The sequence below is a fragment of the Bufo bufo genome, chromosome 5, assembly GCF_905171765.1.
Source record: "Bufo bufo chromosome 5, aBufBuf1.1, whole genome shotgun sequence".
NCBI classification, from domain to species: Eukaryota; Metazoa; Chordata; class Amphibia; order Anura; family Bufonidae; genus Bufo; species Bufo bufo.
The window spans coordinates 507,169,108-507,188,222 of NC_053393.1; the positions used below are offsets into that span (position 1 = coordinate 507,169,108).

General features: G+C 43.8%; 1 protein-coding gene across 1 annotated transcript in view; it reads right to left on the reverse strand.

The window, feature by feature from the left end:
* LOC121002816 (amyloid beta precursor protein binding family B member 1 interacting protein) overlaps positions 1-19,115 on the reverse strand; it is a 132,233-nt gene that overhangs the window by 21,253 nt on the left and 91,865 nt on the right. The window contains exons 8-9 of the mRNA XM_040434393.1: positions 7,853-7,927; positions 4,016-4,159 (exon numbers count right to left, since the gene is read on the reverse strand). Of these exons, the coding sequence (XP_040290327.1) occupies positions 4,016-4,159; positions 7,853-7,927 (219 nt within the window). The remainder of the gene's footprint in view (positions 1-4,015; positions 4,160-7,852; positions 7,928-19,115) is intronic.

The following is a 19,115-nucleotide window of genomic DNA, read 5'->3' on the forward strand; positions in this document are numbered from 1 at the left end:
TAACAAGTTAAGACACCCATCACCACAGTTAAGGACAGGTACATGAAAAAGCCTCATTTTACAAGTGGACATCTATAGCCACAAGTGCCAGCTTATTGCTGTTAGGGAAGGGAAATCAGAAGAGAGAGAATGACTAGAGTGCCATTGATTTCCATCAGTTCAAACAACGTACCTCATTAACTGGTGACAAAAACTGCACCTTGAACCTACTGTAGTAATTGCTGGATGTACCACGAGTTATCTTTTGTACTCAGTAAAGAAAGAAGTCTCATGTAATATAACATTTAGTGACTTGAAAGAAGCCCTTTGCTTATTGTAGACCAGCAACCGAAACCTTCAGCTTTATGAGGTCTTGTCAGGTAGTCTGCATAGAAAGTGATCTATGGATCTGGAAGGAGTTGTCAGACCACTTATTAAAAACAAAATATCCAGAATGGTGTAAAATTTTTAAGAAAAATATTGATCACTTTACAGATCTCCTTCTGCTCTCTCACTTCCCAAGTCCTCCATTGGTCTTTGTACTTTCCGGTCCCTCTTGACACTGGCTATAGCGGGTCACAGCTGGGGCAAGCGTTAAACTGCAGTGTCCCATGTCTGGGTCGAGAGAGAACAGGAAGTACCAAGATCAGGAAGTCTTGGAATGAGAGCAGTGGGGGATCTTTAAGGTGATTTTTACTTCTTTCATTATTTTATACCATGTTACCCCCCATTTTTTAAAGGGGTTTTCCAGGATTGTCATATCAATGACCTATCCTCAGAATAGGTAATCAGTATGAAAACAGGAGGGTAGCGAGAAAGCACTGAAAAACTATAGGGAAAAAAATAGAATATGTAAAAAACAAATAAAAGCCGCCAAACTAGAGACTAATTAATTGCAAAAGAGAGCAAAACTAACCCTAAAATGTTCTTCAATTATATAAATGGTAAAAAGTATAAATCTGAAGGTGTCGGCCCTTTAAAGAGTAATGAGGGGGGAGTTGCGGAGAGCGACGAGGAGAAAGCAAAGCTATTAAATATTTTTTTTCTCCACTGTATTCACTGAAAAAAATAAACTGTCAGATGAAATGCAGAATGTAAAAGTAAATTGCCCATTAAAAGTGTCCTGTCTGACCCAGGAATAAGTACAACAGCGACTTAAAAAGATTAAAATAGACAAATCGCCAGGGCCAGATGGCATGCACCCCCTTATCCTAAGAGAATTAAGTAATGTCATAGCCAGACCCTTATTTCTGATATTTACAGACTCTATACTGACAGGGAGTGTTCCACAGGATTGGTGCATAGCAAATGTGGTGCCAATATTCAAAAAGGGTGCAAAAACAGACCCCGGAAATAATAGGCTGGTAATTTTAACATCTGTTGTGGGTAAACTGTTTGAAGGTTTTCTAAGAGATGCTATCTTGGAGGATCTCAATGAAAACAAGCAAATAACGCCATATCAGCATGGCTTCATGAGGGATCGGTCATGTCAAACTAATTTAATCAGTTTCTATGAGGAGGTAAGTTCTAGACTTGACAGCGGCGAATCAATGGATGTCGTATATCTGGACTTCCCCAAAGCATTTGACACACATTTATCACATAAAAGGTTAGTATATAAAATGAGAATGCTCGGACTGGGAGAAAACGTCTGTATGTGGGTAAGTAACTGGCTCAATGATAGAAAACAGAGGGTGGTTATTAACGGTACATACTCAGATTGGGTCACTGTCACTAGTGGGGTACCTCAGGGGTCAGTATTGGGCCCTATTCTCTTCAATATATTTATTAATGATCTTGTAGAAGGCTTGCATAGTAAAATATCAATTTTTGCAGATGACACTAAACTGTGTAAAGTAACACGGTAGAGGACAGTATACTACTACAGAGGGATCTGGATAGATTGGAGGCTTGGGCAGATAAGTGGCAGATGAGGTTTAACACTGACAAATGTAAGGTTATACACATGGGAAGGAATAATGCAAGTCACCTGTACATACTAAATGGTAAAACACTGGGTAACACTGACATGGAAAAGGACCTAGGAATTTTAATAAATAGCAAACTAAGCTGTAAAACCAGTGTCAGGCAGCTGCTGCCAAGGCCAATAAGATAATGGGTTGCATCAACAGGAGCATAGATGCCCGTGATGAGAACATAGTCCTACCACTTTACAAATCACTAGTCATACCACACATGGAGTACTGTGTACAGTTCTGGGCTCCTGTGAACAAGGCAGACATAGCAGAGCTGGAGAGGGTTCAGAGGAGGGTAACTAAGGTAATAACTGGAATGGGTAATTAAATATGCTTTGCAATATAGTGGCTCACCTCTCTTGGTGATGGTGCTCTGCCAAAAGTGATTCACCTAATTGCTTGACTTGATTTATATAATTAGCAGGCACTCACCATCTGTATTTCATATATATCAGATTTATTGTATAATATTAATAAATATGATATTAATAGATAAGTGAATGGTAAAATGTAATAAAAACACACAGCATAAATTTGGACCATATGATAAAACAGTATATTATCAAGTAAAAGAACTAACATCTAATAGAATAGCAGCATGTGGTAAAAATATAGAAAGATTATCAACATTAGGGTTATTCACTTTAGAAAAAAGACGACTGAGGGGAGATCTAATTACTATGTATAAATATATCAGGGGTCAGTACAGAGATCTCTCCCATCATCTATTTATCCCCAGGACTGTGACTGTGACGAGGGGACATCCTCTGCCTCTGGAGGAAAGAAGGTTTCTACACAAACATAGAAGAGGGTTCTTTACGGTAAGAGCAGTGAGACTATGGAACTCTCTGCCTGAGGAGGTGGTGATGGTGAGTACAATAAAGGAATTCAAGAGGGGCCTGGATGTATTTCTGGAGTGTAATAATATTACATGCTATAGCTACTAGAGAGGGGTCGTTGATCCAGGGAGTTATTCTGATTGCCTGATTGGTGTCGGGAAGGAATCCCCCCCCCCCCCCCTTAAGTGGGGAAAATTGGCTTCTACCTCACTGGGGTTTTTTGCCTTCCTCTGGATCAAATTGCAGGATAACAGGCCGAACTGGATGGACAAATGTATTTTTTCGGCCTTATATACTATTTTACTGTGTATGTAGATTGACTTCAGGTTCATCATTGACATGGCCTAGGCACAGCTCAGTCCCATTCAAGTGAATGGTGCTAAACTACAATACCAAATAAAGCCACTATCTAACGGATGGTGTTGTGATTGGTAAGCTACAAGGAGGCCATAGTGCTTACTGAAATAGCTGATCAACATAGGTACCCAGAGTTGGATACCCACCAATGTCATATTGATGACCTATCCTGAGGAACAGGTCATGAAAACCCAGCAAGACTCCATAAATATAAAATAGCTGGACAACCACTTTAATAATATCAAAAAGTACAACATTGTCTCATACTATATGAGATATAATTGATTAGAATCCACAACACCACGGCTTTGTCTGCTAATAAAGTAGAAAACAACATTTTCACAATCTGTTAACTGTTGCCAAGAATTTTAGAAAGTATGTATCAGGCTAAATGCAAGTCAATGTTTTCTTGTCTACATGGAATGTATTATCATATCAGCAACATATCGAATGTCTTCTTTGACTACTTGCATTAACATATGGCCATTTAACATATTTGGCCAGCAGACAGTTGTCCTATTGATGAACACACTGAGCCTAGGTTGCTTTGGTGACTATGAGTCTAAGTTAAAGGCGCTCGAAAGAAATTTGTTGGCCATCCATTGGGGAATAGAGTTAATATAGCTGCATTGATCAGAAGAATGTCAAGGTCTCTAAAGTGTTTTGGCTAAAACAAACCTAATACTCTTATGTCTGCAAATAGAACACACAAAAACCCAAAAGAAGGCAAAACCTTAATATTTACACAAGTGGTGCAACTCTCGTGTGCACCAGACATGTCCAGGAGAAGCCACCCTGGGAATTCTTTTCTTTCACCCTCATGAATTCCTTTATTCCTGAATAGTTTTCTCTTTATATACTGACCTTTGTCTTTCCTTTAGGCACATAATAAATTCCAGAAGCACGCAGGAGAAAATATCTTTTTTTCCAAGACTTTTTGCCATCTTCTTTTAAATAAAAAGCTCCTTCAAGATCAGGCACGACAACAGAGGCTCCACAGAAGCTTTGCTGCAAGGGAAGAAATAGCATGTGCATATAGCATTTAATTGTGAAATGGACAAAATAAGAAAAATGATCAACAACTGCTTGCCATGCATTTTGGTTTTCGATCTTAGACTATGGCGGCAGAATATCTTGGATAGATCCTATGTTTGTATTTTGAAATCCTGGATATTCTTAGGTTGGTATCTGAGAATGCTCAGTAGTTCCCTGCAGTTTTGATCTTGCAAAACTGCTGACAGTGGTAGGTAGAGGACAGCAGGAGAAACATACCTTTTGTGGAGCTTTTATTATGAGGAGTAAATATGAATTTGTATTCTGCCAGGTTCTGCTCCTGCAATGAAGGAGGCAGTGCTTCACTGTAAAGTGCTCTATGCATTGAGCTACTTCACAGCCCTGCCCCTATGCCCTGATGGCAACTGTAGCAGCCTCTTGATTGGATGTTAAAGCTGTCACTCTGAGCAGTGGGAAGGGCCATGAAGAAGCTAAATGCAGAAAGCACTTCACAGAGAAGTCCTGGCTCCAGATCCTGGCAGAATAAAATATCATACAGTATATTCACTATTCCTGATAATAAAAGCTCCACAAAAGATATGTTTGTACTGCTCTCCCCGGTCCTTAATTAATGTTGTCAGCACTTTTGCATGGTCGATGCTGCTGACAGACTCCCTTTAACACTAGTTCTGCTCTATCATTGGCATCCAAGACAAGACATTACTGCAAGAAATGCATTTGAGGTTTGGTCAGATAGTACAGTTTTACTTGTTTTTTTGGTAGGAACCCTTTTCTAGCAGCTCCACAGGGACACTGAATGGCTAAATAACCTCTGAACTCAATGAAGTGGCCTGCTACCATAAAACCCAAGACTAGGTACATTATATAGACGGGCATCAAGTATAAATTCATGAAATATTCCTTGGTCACAGCTAACTTGAGAAGGAGATTTCATGACAGCAGTTGTTTTTTTGTGTGTGGCCAAGCAAGAGAATTTCCAAAGGGGTAGACATGGAGCTGGGGCTGACAAGAGCCATCGCAGGAACTGTCTGGAGCTCAATGGAGGTAGATAAGTTGAGAAGAAACCTCAACACGTCAATTCTATTATGAGTATCCCTTAATTACTCAAGTAGTGAGATTGTGGGCAAAGGACTAGAATAAACACCACTAATTAGGGTTGAAGTCTCTGTAATGTTTTTTTTTGCACGCATCCCACAAACATCTTTAATATTCAGGGACAATTTATTTACAGTAAATATGATATATGTGATAACATAAACTGCTGAGACCCCAGTTTTCCCTTGTACAGTGGTATCCCTGTCCACCCTCTATGCAGAGAGCTGAAATGCCCATTCCTTTCAGTGGAGATCCTTCTCTCCCCAACATCATCTGTCGGGGCAGAGTTGGGAGCTGCCCATACACATTAGATTGTTGGCTGGCCCTCCCCAAAACTGGCTGCTTCGGCTGACAACTTAATTGGGGGTGTTGAATCTTTGGCCTACTAGGAGTCGCCAGACAGCAAATTAAATTATCCGAGTATAGATGGTAAAGAAAGACAATAAAAGAAATATATTACAGAAAATACGCACAAAAAGAGCCTGGGGGCAACAGCAATATCATACTAAATGTTCAATGTTATAAAAACCAAATACGCCTATCTTACAAGACTTTGATTAGACATATGCTGGAAAACAAATTCAGCTTGAGCCATCCTGCTATATGGAAAACAGAAAACTTGGAACAAGAACAGAGAGGATGAACAAATCTAATTTAGGAACCAAGACATATGTGGAGGCTTTCAAAGGGATGGGAGGCCGTGAGGAGGTCTGCATAAGTCAAATAATAAGGGATTGTTTGGCTGTAGTGTAAACCGAAGGACGAGGTGAAATAATTTGCCTCAATTACTGGAAATAAAAGGAACGATTATCAAAGATTCAATATGTAAAAATCATAGAGACCATGGCAAGAAGTTACAAGAGAACCTAAAGGTCTTTAGCTTCATTATTTTCATAGATATAAGTATTTGGGTATGGAAATAATCGTCACACAAGGGTGTACATAATATAGAAGAAGACCATGTGGTTGATATGGGGCCAAAGAGAAAGGGGGCCCAGTCATGGTCCATCACTTTTACTATTGTATAGTGCGAACCTATGTAGAACTACAAACAGAAGAGTATGGGAATTGGCTGACTGGTCAAAGAAAGGAAATTAAGGGTTAAAACCAATACCAGACCCTTCTGTCCAGGGTGTAAAAACACAGAACCATAATAGGGGACGCATTATCGTCTCAAATCAAGGTAAATCTTCATATTAATTTAGCCAACAGAATCTAAGAAAACATTTTTTTTTTTTTAGAAAACGCATAAAAATGAATAGATCCAATCAGGGGCAGATTGGTAACTGAAAGTGACCCTGGAAAAAAACTAAATGTGGCCCCATGTTGTAGGCAGGTCCAAATTGACAGAAGGTGGGGCAACAAAGGTGGCGGGGCCAGCAATATCCCAGTGCAGTACAAAATACTGCTGCCCGCACCACATTATAAAAATGTATCATTGTCCTGATCACGGCAATATAGTTGAATTCAGGAGGACACCTGGCCAAGTGGATAAGTGCTTGATGCTCTTACATTAATTAAAAGGGTTTTCTGAGATTTGATTGGTGGGGGTCCGACACCCAAGACTCCCGCTGATCAGCCGTTTGCAAGGGCATTGGCACTCCTGTGAGCACTGCTTCCTTCTCTCAGCTCCCCAAGCACAGCGCTGTACATTGACTAGCGGCTGTGCTTGGTATCACACTGAGCTTCGCCTAGGCCATGTGACCAATGAACGTTTTGTCACTAGGCCTAGGGAAATCAGCGAGAAGGCCGCAGAGCTACTGCGAGCGCCGGTGCCTTCTCAAACAGCTAAGTGGTGGAGGTTCCGGGTGTCGGACTCCACAATCAGATACTGAGGACCTATACAGAGGATAGGCCATCAGTTTTAAAATCTCGAAAAACCCCTTTAATGCCGTGAGCCTCAGATCTTTATGTACTTGCTTGGTGGCTATGAGGATTGCTTGGGCGGCCCTCTGGTCAAAGAACCAGCGGGAAATTTCCCTGTACGGTCTATGGCCAATCCACCCTTAGATCCAATAGCCTTATTGCATAGGTATGGACACCCCTTTTAATGAACACCATGCATATCTCACCAATCATATTCAAAATACTGTCAAAAAATAATTAACAAATCGGCCACTTATACAAGCTATGGCCCTAAGGCGGCCAAAGGGGTCTACATTTTAGCCCTTTTCATGTGAATGGGAGCCTATAGATAGGTTTGATGTATGCACAGGGAGCTTTCACACACACATGGCAAGTGTACACTGCAAAGGCAGTGTGATGAGTGCTTCGGTTTTAGCAAACATTTCACATGTCACAGAGAAATGTCAGACTTTTGCATTGGTGGGGGTCCCACTGATTACAAAAACAAAGGGGCCTTTCAGCTAAGACATCATGAGCTCTTAGATGGCTGCAATACATTGAGATGTATTTGAGATACACCGGTCTTAGATAATGTCATAGGCATCTGCTTTTATACTTGATGGAAACAAACATGATAAAAAAGAGAAACATGTTTAAAAAAAATCCAATAATGGGGCTGAACTTTGGATCCATTAAGCTGTAAAAGCTCCCCAAATCCTTTTTAGATTATTTTATATTTAATCTTACCTCTAGCAGAGAGACTTTATTTTTCTCATTCATGTCCTTTACATCAGAACTTCCTTTTCTGGCCATGTAGAAATTCTGAAAAACACAGAAAAATGTGTGAGAGTGATATGCCGTAAATAAGAGCATGCACAAATAATGTACATGTAGATTAGAGAGCAAATCAAAATGTGGCTCCTGATGTATTTTACATCAGTGGTTCTTGTCTATTGCTGCCCCATTACTTCCATTAGCAACATTGGGGGAGATTTATCAAACTGGTGTAAAGGAGAACTGGTTTAGTTGCCCATAGCAACCAATCGGATTCCACCTTTCATTTGCCAAAGGAGCTGTGGAAAATAAAAGGTGGAATCTGATTCGTTGCTATGGGCAACTAAGCCAGTTCTACTTTACACCAGTTTGATAAATCTCCCCTATTATTCATTGATCTACTACTACTCCCTATTTTTCACCACCACTTCCCTCCTCTCCCCTCTTCTCCTTGCTATGTGCAGTTCCGCGCCTGCTTCTAATTCTAATTATTACTCAGCTCCAGCTATACATGCTGGACTGTCCTCTCACTCCTTGCCTGAGTTTAGGTTCCTAGTTTGGTGTGCTACTCTGATTGTCTGTCCATGTACCGAACATTTGCCTGTTAACCGACTCTGATTGATATCCCTTGGTTCATAGCATCGTTGTCTCCGACCCCCGCGGCTCAGCTGCCAACTACACCAGAACTATTCCAAGAGGTAGTGGCCGGATGGATCCCCTGCAGCAAAGACTAGATCCCTGTATAGGGGTTAAAGGGTGAAAACCAGGAAATCACCAGGATAATGCCCATAGGACTAGCTGAAAGTCAAAACAGTTACAGTGTATTAGTTGGATGGTATGAATCCTCTTCATACCTAAACAGAGAGGTACACTTTAAGGTTGAACACACTGCCACCCTTCACTTACCCCTCATAGGACTGCATACCAATGGTGTATATGCCATATAGGCAACCCATGCTGCTGATGTAGGTACAGTAGAAGGGGAAGCAGTTTTAATTTTTCGCCATGGGTTATGTTAACCAGCACAGCTTGCGCGGTAAATTAATTAATGGGGTCCTGCTGTACAATTTGAAATGGGTCACTACTGTACATGACCACTGTTCCATGTATCTTTCCCTACTGCACAGGGTTAATGCTCAAAGTAGAGACATGGGGGAGAATTATCAAAACTGGTGTAAAGTAGAATTGGCTTAGTTGTCCATAGCAACCAATCAGGTTGATCCTTTCATTTTCCAAAGGAGCTTTAAAAAATGAAAGGTAGTATCTGATAGGTTGTTATGGGCAACTAAGCCAGTTTTCCTGTACAACAGTTTTGATAAATCTCCCCCTATACTATAAGGGCCTATTCCCATGAAAGTATGGCCATCCTGCTGTGTTGCAGACTGCAAAAAGTCGGTCCACAAAGCACGAGCACCGACCTTGTGAACTGCGCATCGCGGATGCGGACCCATTGACTTGAATGGGTCCACAATCCGATCCACAAGATACTGCAAAAGATAGGACATGTCCTATCAGAAGCCCACGGAAACACTCGAATAATGCACAAACTGATTTCACCCCTCCAAAAAAAAAGCACAAAATAATATCACACTGTGACTATAATATTTCCTTCATCTCCTAATGAACTGCATTTAGTCATCCATAGTCATCAACTGCACCTCATCTCTAACTGGAGGGTGTCCTCTTACTTGATAAGCCCTATAGCAGCTAAGGCAAGGTTCACACAGTATTTTTAGTACTGAAAAAAAAACTATTTTTATGTAGTTTTCGGTGCAGTTTTGGCGAGTATTTTCATTCCTGCTTATTTTCAATAGATCCTCCAAATGCGGATTCTCCATTGAAAAGAGGAAGTTCTGAATGCATTTTTGGAACAGATTTTTGGTTTTGGCGTGCACCAAAATCCATGTCCTACAGTAAACGCTCTATGTGAACCTAGCCTAATATGCCTGCTACTACCATGGTATTATGTATGCCCAATGCAAAGGCTCCAGCTATCTACAGTTACAGCAACATTAAAAGGGTATGCCCAATATCTATGGTATATGGTCCCACCTATGGAATCTGCTCCTATCTCCAAAATGGGCGCCCATCACGTCCTTCACCTCCATCGCACTTCCAAAAATAGCTGGGTCAGACCTCAAATATTTTTGTAAGTGTTATTTAATTGAACTGAGAGAGCTGTGACGGGGCCCCATTTTGAAGATCTAATTTATGAGAGGGGGGACCCGTACTTATCAGACATTTATGGCATATCACGCGGATATGCCATAGGTGTCTCGGATGGGACAACCCCTTTAACCAACAACTATGAAGGATACGACCAAACATTCATGGAAGTTGGTGGGGGATGGGGAGAATGTATTTGCCCTCTGTCCCAGAATGAAGCAGAGCACTGGCATGAGCCCGCAGGAACTTCATTATCCATACAGGGGGTAGTGAGCCCAACGTGAGCAGAATGCATGAAGTGTCACTAAATACTGCAGAACGCTCGATTCCAGCAGCTGCTGCCCACATTGCTGTTTGCACTGGGCGTAGATTCATCTGGTAGCTCCTCACGTATGAACCTGGTAACATTGCACAATTTGTGCAGATTCGAATATTTAATACCTGAGCAATTTTCTAAATGATGATTTATCCGCATGGAGAGGCCGATTACCATTTCCTAACAAGGTGCTGATTATTTGCAGCTGTCGTGGTGTTCAGTTACCTAATATCACGTAGAATGGAGCAGACGGCCTCCAGCAGTGAGGAGAACAGCTTCACTAAAGGGGACATGGAGGAAATAATAGCTTTTCTGCAACTGCAAATGGCTGCAGCAGCGATGCAAGATTTTTAAATGGAATTAATACAATTCCGCATTACATAATGACCATCTTCAATAAAAGCAGGTTACTAAACTAGCCTCCCTATTGATAGAATTTTATCAGCCTAAGGGCTCATGCACACGACCGTATGGCTTTTTCAGTGTTTTGCGGTCCGTTTTTCACGGATCCGTTGTTCCGTTTTTTGTTTCCGTTCTGTTCCGTTTTTCCGTTCCGTTTTTCCGTATGGCATATACAGTATACAGTAATTACATAGATGAAATTGGGCTGGGCATAACATTTTCAATAGATGGTTCAGCAAAAAACGGAACGGAAACGGAAGACATACGGATGCATTTCCGTATGTGTTCCGTTTTTTTGCGGACCCATTGACTTGAATGGAGCCAAGCACCGTGATTTGCGGACAAGAATAGGACATGTTCTATCTTTTCACGGTACGGAAATACTGAAATACTGAAACGGAATGCACACGGAGACACTTCAGTATTTTTTGCTGAACCATTGAAATGAATGGTTCAGTATATGTTCCGCATACTGAACTACAAAAACGGCCAGTATACTGAACGTAAAATACTGTCGTGTGCATGAGCCCTAAGGCCTCATGCACACGACCGTATGTATTCTGCAGTCCGCAAAAAATACAGATGTCATCCGTGTGCATTCTGTATTTTGCGGAACGGAACAGCTGGCCCCTAATAGAACCCTATCCTTAATAGGACATGTTCTATTTTTTTGCGGAACGGAAATACGGACATACGGAAACAGAATGCACACGAAGTACCTTCCGTATGTCCGCAAAAAAATGGACATGGAATGAAAATACGTTCGTGGCCAGGAGGCCTAAGGGCTCATACACAAGACCATAGTTCGGTCCGCATCTGATCTGCATTTTTTACGGATCGAATGGGGAACTATTCATTTCAATGGTACTACAAAAGATGCGGACAGCACACCGTGTGCTGTCCGCATCTGTATGTCTGTTCTGTGTCCCCGCAAAAAAATAGAACAAGTCTTACTCTTGTACACTTTTCTGACAAGAATAAGTAGTTATAACAGAGGGCAAGACGTGTCGATCAGCAAAATGCAGAACGCACATGACCGGTATCCGTGTTTTACAGATCTTCAATTTGCAGACTACAAAAACGGCTGTGTGTATGATCCCTTTAGATATGTCCATACTGCATATTTATTCAATGCACATTTGCTGCTCCGGATTTGGTGCGGCAAATCTACAGCGTTGTACAGTACCAGAGAAGTGGATGAGATATTAGTAGTGTTGGGCGAGCATAGCGATGCTCGGAACATCGGGGTGTTCGGCCGAATACCGCGTGTGATCGAGCGCGATGCTCGAGTCTCCTCCCGGCATATTTGTTGCCTGCTACGCAGCCAATAAACGTGCAGGTAGGTACTGCCATTCACTGTAATGCCGTAGTCATGTTGGCTGCTGGCATTACAGTGACTGGCTGGCCGGAACGCATCATCAGGTGCTATATAGCACCCGATGACACGTGTTCGGCTCAGTATTAGTCAGGGAGAGCTGGAGAGCAGAAGGGAGAGATAGTGTAGGGATTGAAATAGCAATATTTTAGTTTTTATACTTGTTATAGACCCAAAAGCCCTTTAAGGACTATTGTAGTGTGTGGCAGCAGCAACCTGCGCTAAATAGCTTGCAATTGTTTGGCCGCTGCAGACAGCGACATTATCTGCGCTACATCTCCTGTCTAACGTGTGTGCAACCTAAAAATATCTGTGACATCCAGCGTACTTTTTACGTAGACGGTGTCCGCTGCGGACAGTTACATTACCTGCGCTACATCTCGTGTATAACGTTTGCGTATCCGAAATATCAGTGACATTCAGTCCCATTTTTTTACTGCTGGTGACAGCGACATTACTTGCGCTATACCTCCTGTATAACGTTTGCCCATCCTAAATATCAATGACATTAATTCAGTGTAATTTTTTATTAGGCGGTGGTGACAGCGACATTATTTGCGCTATACCTCCTGTTTAACGTGTGCGCATCCTAAATATCAGTGACATTCATTCAGTGTAATTTTTTATTAGGCGGTGGTGACAGTGACATTATTTGCGCTATACCTCCTGTTTAACATGTGCGCATCCTAAAAATATCTGTGACATTCTGTGTACTTCATTTGCGCATACACTTACAAAACCTGCGCTACTGTACATGTGACATACTTGAAAGCATATATACCATTTAATATGCGCAAGTCGAGCAGTAAGGGATGGGGAAGTGGCCATGCTGCTGATGGTGCACGCAGAGGCTGTGGCCCTGGGCGCGGTGAAACTGTGCCTGCTGCCATAGCACAAGAAACACACTCATCCACGATACCTAGCTTCATGTCCCAGTTTGCAGGGCGGCGCAAGGACACCACTCTCGAAGTCAGACCAGTGCGACCAGTGGTCGGTTGGTTTGCAGCAGGTAATGCTTCCAGTCTGTTAAGCACCAGCCTGTCTTCCACAAAGTCCAGTCTCAGTAGCCAAGAGTCTGGTCAACAGAATCCTCACCCTGATACTCCTTCCACCCACCATGGAGAGTCTTGGCAAACAAGTGATCCCACATTCGGATATTCCGAGGAGCTGTTTTCATCTCCATTCCTTAATTTGGGCCACTCACCAAGCCCGCTTGAAGAGGGACATGAGGAGATCTTGTACCCTGATTCCCAAACTCTGGAGCATCCACAGTCAGAAGAATATGACGGTGGGGAATGGCAATTAGTGTTTCACGAGGTGGATGATGATGATGAGACACAGTTGCCAATAAGTCAACCGCAATTAGTGTCTCAAGAAGTTCATGATGAGGATGAGACACAGTTGTCAATAACTGAGGTTGTTGTTAGGTCAACAAGTCAGAAGGAGAACCAGAGCGAGGAAGTGGAAGAGGAGGTGGTGGACGATGAAATCACTGACCCAACCTGGGAAGGTGGCAAGCCGAGCGAGGACAGCAGTACAGAGGGGGAGGGATCCGCAGCACCGCAACAGGCTGGAAGAAGCAGTGGGGTGTCAAAAAGGAGAAGGCGGGCTACACCAAACAGGCACACAACTGTTCCCCAGAGAACTCCCTTGTGGCAATCTCTCTTGCCAAGGGTTAGGTGTTCCGCAGTATGGCGCTTTTTTGAGGAAAGTGTGGATGATAAAGGAATTGTCATTTGCAACCTGTGCGGTACCAGCATGATCCGCCACATGGCATCAAAGGACCCTAATAGGTGGGCCGAACGCCTGGATCCACAACCAATGTCTGCGGGTCACACCACTTCCTCGTCTTCCCCTGTGTTACGTGCTGGCCAATCCCCATGTCCAAGACGCAGGATGCCTCCTGCCATGCACCTGGACCTTCACAAGCACCATCAGCTAGCACAAGCACTTCTGTGTCCCAGCGCAGCAGACAGATGTCTATACCCATGGCCTTTGAACGAAAGCGCAAATACCCAGCCACCCACCCACAGATCATAACACTAAATGCGCACCTTTCCAAATTGCTGTCGCTGGAAATGTTGCCATTTAGGCTTGTGGACACTGAGGCTTTCCGCAGCCTGATGGCGGTGGCGGTCCCTCGTTACTCAGTCCCCAGCCGCCAATATTTTTCACAATGTGCAGTCCCAGCCTGACACCAGCATGTGTCCCGTAACATCACCCGTGCCTTGACCAACGCAGTTATTGGGAAGGTCCACTTAACGACTGACACATGGACAAGTGCTTTTGGCCAGGGACGCTACATTTCCCTGACGGCACACTGGGTGAACATTGTGGAGGCCGGGAGCGAGTTATACCCTGGGATGGCACAGGTGCTACCGACGCCAAGATTGCGGGCCCTCCTTCCATCAGGGTTTCCGCCACCACCTACGTTAGTGGCTGCAACCCCCCCTTCTCCTCCTCCTCCTCCACTTCCACCTCTGAATTATCATCTTGCAGCACCAATTATCATCTTGCAGCACCAGTCAGACATCAGTCAGTAGCTGGAAGCAGTGTAGCACTGCAGTGGGGAAGCGGCAACAGGCCGTGCTTAAACTGATCTGCTTAGGTGACAAACAGCACACCGCTGCAGAGCTGTGGCAGTAGATAAGGGATGCAATAAGAGACAAGAAAAAAAGAGGTTGAGTGGTTCCCCCAGGACTAGAGGTCCTGGGGAAAAGGCGCCAGAGGGATGAAGAAGATGGAAATGTGGATAGAAGGAAAAATTATATAAGGAAAAATATAAGATATGTTATATGAAATAGCACCACAAACTGAGTGCCGTTCAGTGACTATTTAGGGAAGGCTGCACAAGTGTTATAGGGAGGTGAAAAGAGTTTTCATTTCCAATAGACAAATACCAGTAGCGGGTGAACCTAGTCTGGTGGTTCCAAGTGCACCAAATGGATCCAACCGGACGTGATTCAAAAAAACAGAAAACACTGTAAAAGGCGCCACTCCCAAGGATATGAAAGAGATAGGTGTGGTAGGTAGTGCCCCCTATACTGGAGGATAGTGTTATGATAATGATAAAAACATATATAGAATGCTCTCCTAAAGGGAGATTCTTATTTTGAGAGTTAGAGTACTCACTTCGAAGGGGGGGTAGTCACAGGATAAAGCTCAAGACACCCGTGACTAACTGCCCCCCTAGCCAGGATCTCCTGTCAGATGGTATGAATTGATGGCAGCCAACGACAAGGCTTCTGATCAATGCAGTTTATTATAGTAAAATACCCCAATGCGTTTCGGAGGTCTTATAATCCTCCTTCTTCAGGGGTATTAAAGAAGAAAAAAGTTCAAGACATACAATATAGTCAAATCAGTTCCATATACAAACAAGGAAGTACACAAAAAAAAATATACTCATAAATGGATATAATCAATAACTTGGAACACCTGTGGTCGCAGTTATATCAAGTAGAATACAGAGTCAGACTGTGATATATTCCATTTGTAGATAGTGTCCTATAGTATATGAATTAAGTAAAATAGGGAGTCAGGCGGTAATATAATATATAAATAAAAATAAAATAAAATAGGGAATCAGATTGAAATATATTCCATTTGTAAACAGTGTCTTAGTATATGAATCATTATATCAACCCAATCCTCACTCCAAGCAGATTTAGATTCTATATTTAGTAATGTATTGTAGCATCAAAAGATTTTTACCTTCAGGGGTCTTATCATAGAGGACTCCAGTGCTTCCAAAGGAGATATTCCTTTTGGATGAACTTCCTCTTTAAATGAAATTTAGGCAGCACATGGGGGTGGCGTCCAGGAAAGAAAAGGCCCAAACCGGAAGTTATTTATCACTCCTGGTTAAAACCTAACAGGTGGCCACAGTGGCGAGGGAATATTCCATTTGACTGACCTCACATGTACACACAGTCTTCACCGTATTTTCGGTGTTAGACTATGAGTTTAGGGCCGGAAAAACAGCCGGATCGCCGTGTGTTCCAGCGTGGAACGCACTGCGACTTCCGGTAAGCGGCCCACACGTAAAATACGGTGAAGACTGTGTGTACATGTGAGGTCAGTCAAATGGAATATTCCTTCGCCACTGTGGCCACCTGTTGTCTTGAACTTTTTTCTTCTTTAATACCCCTGAAGAAGTAGGATTATAAGACCTCCGAAACGCGTTGGGATATTTTACTATAATAAACTGCATTGATCAGAAGCCTTGTCGTTGGCTGCCATCAATTCATACCATCTGACAGGAGATCCCGGCTAGGGGGGCAGTTAGTCACGGGTGTCTTGAGCTTTATCCTGTGACTACCCCCCTTGTGAAGTGAGTACTCTAACTCTCAAAATAAGAATCTCCCTTTAGGAGAGCATTCTATATATGTTTTTATCATTATCATAACACTATCCTCCGGTATAGGGGGCACTACCTACCACACCTATCTCTTTCATATCCTTGGGAGTGGCGCCTTTTACAGTGTTTTCTGTTTTTTTGAATCACGTCCGGTTGGATGCATTTGGTGCACTTGGAACCACCAGACTAGGTTCACCCGCTACTAGCAGTAGATAAGGGACCAGACTGAGCTGTGGCTCTCGCCACTCAACCTAGAACCAGGCATGGTTGTGTCTGATAATGGCCGTAACTTGGTGGCTGCTTTGGAGCTCGGCAAGCTCACACACATACCATGCCTAGCCCATGTGTTCAACTTAGTGGTTCAGCGGTTTCTCAAAACCTACCCCAATTTGTATGAGCTACTGGTGAAGGTGCGCCGCGTGTGTGCACATTTCCGCAAGTGATCGCCAGCTTCAGCCGGTCTGTCAACGCTACAGCAGCGCTTTAACTTGCCTGCTCACTGGCTGTTGTGTGATGTGAGCAAGCGCTGGAACTCCACGTTCCACATGTTGGCCAGGCTTTGTGAGCAGCAGAGGGCAGTAGTGGAATACCAGCTGCAACATGGTCGTCGCCTTTCCAGTCAGCTTCCGCTAATCAGAAGCGAGGAGTCGGCATGGATGTCTGACCTCTGTGACGTTTTAAGAAACTTTGAGGAAGCAACACAGATGGTGAGCGGCGATAATGATATTATCAGTGTAACTATCCCACTTCTGTGTCTACTCAAACGCTCGCTGCTCACAATTAAGGCGGACACTTTGCATGTGGAAGAGGTGGAAATGGGGGAAGACATTACACAGGGTGATAGCCAGAACACCCTCAGTTCGTCTTCTCAGCGCAAATTGGATGATGATGATGAGGAGGAGCAGGAGACGGTTGCCTCCACTACAGAGGGTAGTACCCATAGAAGTTTTATTCCATCTGTTCAGCGTGAATGGGTAGAAGAGGAGGAAGAGTATGAGGAGATTGAGAGTCATCCTCCTGATGAGGACAGCGAAGTCTTGTCTGTTGGGACTCTTGCACACATGGCTGACTTTATGTTAGGCTGCCTTTCCCGTGATCCTCGCGTTGTATGCATTTTGGTTAACACCGATTACTGGTTGTTCACCCTTCTCGACCCCCGCTACAAAGAGAACTTCTCATCTCTCATTCCTGTGGTCGAGAGGACGAGCAAAATGGTGCAATACCAGAAGGTCCTTGTGGAAAAATTGCTCCAAAAATTTCCAGCTGACAACGCTGGCAGCAGAGTACATAGTTCCTTGGCTAACCGAGGAGGGGAGACGAGGGGAACACACAGCAGTTCCAACAGATGCAGGGCAACACTCTCCAAGGCCTGGGACAGTTTTATGACACCCTGCCAGCACCCTCAACCTGATGGGCGGCCTAGTGTCACAAGGAGGGAAAAATTTGGGAAGATGGTGAAGAAGTACGTAGCAGACCGTGTCAGCGCCCTCAGTGATCCTTGTGGGCCTTACAACTATTGGGTGTCCAAGCTGGACACGTGGCACGAACTGGCGCTCTACGCCTTGGAGGTGCTGGCCTGCCCCACCGCCAGCGTTTTGTCAGAGCGTGTATTTAGTGCTGCAGGGGGCATAATAACTGATAAGCACATCCGCCTGTCAACTAAAAATGATGACCGGTTGACTCTTATAAAAATGAACAAGGCCTGGATTGCCCCTGACTTCTTTACTCCACCAGAGGAAAGCGGCTATATATAAAGGCACTCTAAATGTGGCTTTTATGGTGTATTGAATACACTGTATTCCCATGCACCCCTTCCACCACTAAAAGGGTATATGGTTCAATCTTCATTTTCTCGTCCTCCTCCTCCTCCATCATATCAACATGCTTATTAGGCTGCCCTTGCTCCTAATGTTTTAGAGGGTCAGCTCAGCAGTGGGCCCTCACTCATAATGTTTTAGAGGGTCACCAGCAGGCCCTCACCCATAATGTTTTTGAGGGTCACCAGCAGGCCCTCAACCATAATGTTTTATAGGGTCAGCTCGGCAGCAGGCCCTCGCCCACAAATTTTTTTAGATGGTCAGCTCGGTAGCAGGCCCTCGCCCACAAAAATTTTTAGATGGTCAGCTTGGCAGCAGGCCCTCGCCCATAATATTTTAGACGGTCAGCTCAGCAGCAAGCCCTCGCCCACAACATTTCTTTGATGGTCAGCTCGGCAGCAGGCCCTCACCCACAAAATGTTTTAGATGGTCAGCTCGGCAGCAGGCCCTCGCCCCCACAAAATTTTTTAGATGGTCAGCTCGGCAGCAGGCCTTCGCCCCCCAAAAAGTTTTTAGATGGTCAGCTCGGCAGCAGGCCCTCGCCCACAAAATGTTTTAGATGGTCAGCTCGGCAGCAGGCCCTCACCCCTAATGTCTTAGATGGTCATCTCAGCAGCAGACCCTCACCCCTAAAGTTTTAGATGGTCAGATCAGCAGCAGGCCCTTGCCCCTAATGTTTTAGAGGGTCATCAGCAGGCCCTTGCTCCTAATGTTTTTGAGGGTCACCAGCAGGCCATCAATCATAATTTTTCAAGGGTGTGTATGATGCCCTACTTTATGTGTAATAAAGGGTGTATTGG